The sequence below is a fragment of the Drosophila willistoni genome, unplaced genomic scaffold (assembly GCF_018902025.1).
Source record: "Drosophila willistoni isolate 14030-0811.24 unplaced genomic scaffold, UCI_dwil_1.1 Seg823, whole genome shotgun sequence".
NCBI classification, from domain to species: Eukaryota; Metazoa; Arthropoda; class Insecta; order Diptera; family Drosophilidae; genus Drosophila; species Drosophila willistoni.
In genome coordinates this window covers 21,933-24,761 of record NW_025814722.1, presented here as the reverse complement: position 1 = coordinate 24,761, position 2,829 = coordinate 21,933, and the positions used below count along the sequence as shown (strand labels likewise).

Sequence of the window (2,829 nt, the reverse complement as noted above, 5' to 3'; positions counted from 1 at the left end):
CAACGGTTTATATCCAAAAGGTAAATGGAGACTACATTACATGTCGTATCTTACTAGATACTGGGTCGGAACTTTGTTATGTATCAGAACGATGCATACAAGCACTTGGATTGCCACGGTCGGCATCATCCATTTTGGTCACAGGAATCTCTTCGGATCAGGCTGACACCACAAGGGGAAGCAGCACGCTTCAGATAAAGTCAAGGTATTCAAACAATCACTTAACGGTACAGGCTCATATTCTTGGCAAAATCACATCAACACTGGAAAGGCAAAACATTGAGGCATCGGCACTTGATGTCTTTAGCGATCTTCAACTCGCTGACTCGGAATTCACCACAAGCGCTCCAATTGACGTTCTTTTGGGCGGTGAACACGTTTGGTCTACAATCACAGGGAAAAAGTTGTATGACAATACGGGCAAACTCATTGCAATATCATCGATTTTCGGATGGGTCATCAGCTCTTTAACGACGCCACAAGCTAACAACGCTTTCGCTCCTGAGGTTTTGGGAACTAGAGGACATCAGTTCCACAACCAAATTGGAACCTGATGATGAACAAGTGAAGAAACACTTTCTCGCTACGCACACTCGAGATGAAAAGGGGAAGTACATCGTGGAACTTCCATTTTAGGTCACTAATCCTGAATTTGGGGATACTCTACAAGGAGCTCTTAATCGTTTCCAATCGGTGGAACGACGCCTACAACAAGATGCAAATCTAAACATAGGCGCGAACTGCCACCAGATGAAGTCAATAATGCACAACGGTTTTATCTACCACATCACCCGGGTTCGGGTCGGAAACTGAGAGTAGTTTTCGATGGATCATTTTGCGACACCAAAGGCAAATCACTAAACGATTATCTCTTTACAGGGCCTAGCATTCAACGCGATCTATTTGCTGTCTGCTTGCGCTTTCGGATGTATAAATTTGTATTCTCAGCCGATATAGTCAAGATGTTTCGGAAGATTTGGGTGAACAACAAACACCGCGACTTCCAGAGAATTGTCTGGAGAGAAAGGCCATCGGATCCAATCAAACACTATCAACTATGCACCGTCACTTATGGCACCTCATGTGCACCATTCCTGGCTGTTAGGGTGTTACAGCAACTGGCTACTGATCATCATCAGGAATTCCCGAATGCTGTAAAAATCTTAAAAGAGGATTTTTATGTCGACGATGTGCTCACTGGGTCAAACACTGAGGAGGAACTGATACAAAATCGAAAGGAACTTATTCAACTTATGTCCTGTGCTAATTTGGAGCTTGGGAAATGGGTATCAAACACACCTCGCATACCAACAGAAGGAACTGATTCTACACAATCATCTCCAGTGAAGGTTCTTGGACTTTACTGGCAACCTGGTCTTGATACATTGTCTTATAATGTTGGTCTAAAAGGAAATTGTACAAAACGACAAGTTTTATCGGATGTCTCACGGATCTTTGATCCACTTGGGCTCTTTCAACAATTATGGCTTCTCGATTTGGGATTGAATGACAAACTCCCTAAGCAACTAGCGGACACTTGGCTCAAATGGCGAGCAGATTTGGATATTCTACAACACATTCAAATACCCCAATTGGTTGTCAACGACACCGACAACATTGAATTGCATGGATTGTCCGATGCATCTATGAAGGCATACGCTGCTGTAGTGTACAGCAGAGTAATCAACAAGGATGGCTCGATTTCTACATCGATTATGGCTGCGAAGTCTAGGGTGGCTCCGCTAAAGCAGCAATCTCTGCCTCGCCTAGAGCTATGCGCGGCACTGCTCCTAAGTCAACTCATACGTTCGATAAAGGCGGCACTTCGACATCAAAAGGTCACGGTTTTTGCATGGTGCGATTCTACAATCGTACAGTCCACTGCTAGACCAAATCACAATGATTACTCTGAATTTTTGTTTGTTGGAAGCACCTTTTTTTTTTAGAACAGTAGTGAACAGTAGGGTGAATTCGATTTTCGAATGATACCTTGTTCGATGTTTGGATTCAAATGTTTGGACATATTTGTATGGACCTTTATAAATTGGGTTCGCGGTACTTACTGAATGTCACCGAATTCGTACAAGACCTTTTTTAGTTTTTGAGTTTCTTCGTTGTTTAAATGGTCGAGTCTATACTCATTGCTTTCTATTATTTCGTTTTCAATCGCAAAATTTGTTTCCGGGTCCCTTTCTGTGGGTGGGTCCAAAACTTCTATGTTTTGTTCTTCTTCTATTTCTTCAACATCTCTAAAATAAAATGTATAGTTTCCTAATTTTGCGTATTCTTCATAATTTATTTGTGCTTTGCAGGCTTTTAGGAAAGTTCTGCCTATCAACATTGGAATATGGGAAAATCTTGTTCATTATGAAAATATAGTACAGTGTTCTTACTGCAAAGATATCTTATGATTATATCCCTTGCGTAAGCATTGGTCATTTCTTTGTATGTTATTTTTATACCCTTGCAAAAAGGGTATATTAATTTTGGTCAAAAGTGTGCAACGCACAGAAGGAAGCATCTCCGACCATATAAAGTATATACATGTAGCGTTGATTTAGCGATCTATACTATATTTATTTATTTATTAATATTTGAATTGTTTGATGACAATCGAGTTCAATATATTGTTAGAATTTAAACATACTTATAGAAATAACACTAAACTAATTATGGACCTTGACGTGCGACTCAGTTGACAGTCTCTTTGCGAATAATCCACGGCCTCTTTAACAAGCTCTCTCTCAACTTATATAATGATCCTATGCCCTGCTCTCTCTACTACTACTAGAATGTTCGGCCACTACGCGTTTGTCTTCTCTCTTCTAT

The 2,829-nt window shown here is 40.7% G+C and overlaps 1 protein-coding gene across 1 annotated transcript; it reads left to right on the top strand.

Annotated features, from left to right (window-relative positions):
* Window positions 1-962: 962 nt before the first annotated feature.
* Window positions 963-1,855, top strand: LOC124462014 (the record flags this gene model as incomplete). The annotated part of the gene is made up of 1 exon (XM_047013412.1): window positions 963-1,855. A coding segment is annotated over exon 1 (893 nt), but the record flags the coding sequence as incomplete, so codon positions are not given.
* Between the last annotated feature and the right edge of the window lie 974 nt (window positions 1,856-2,829).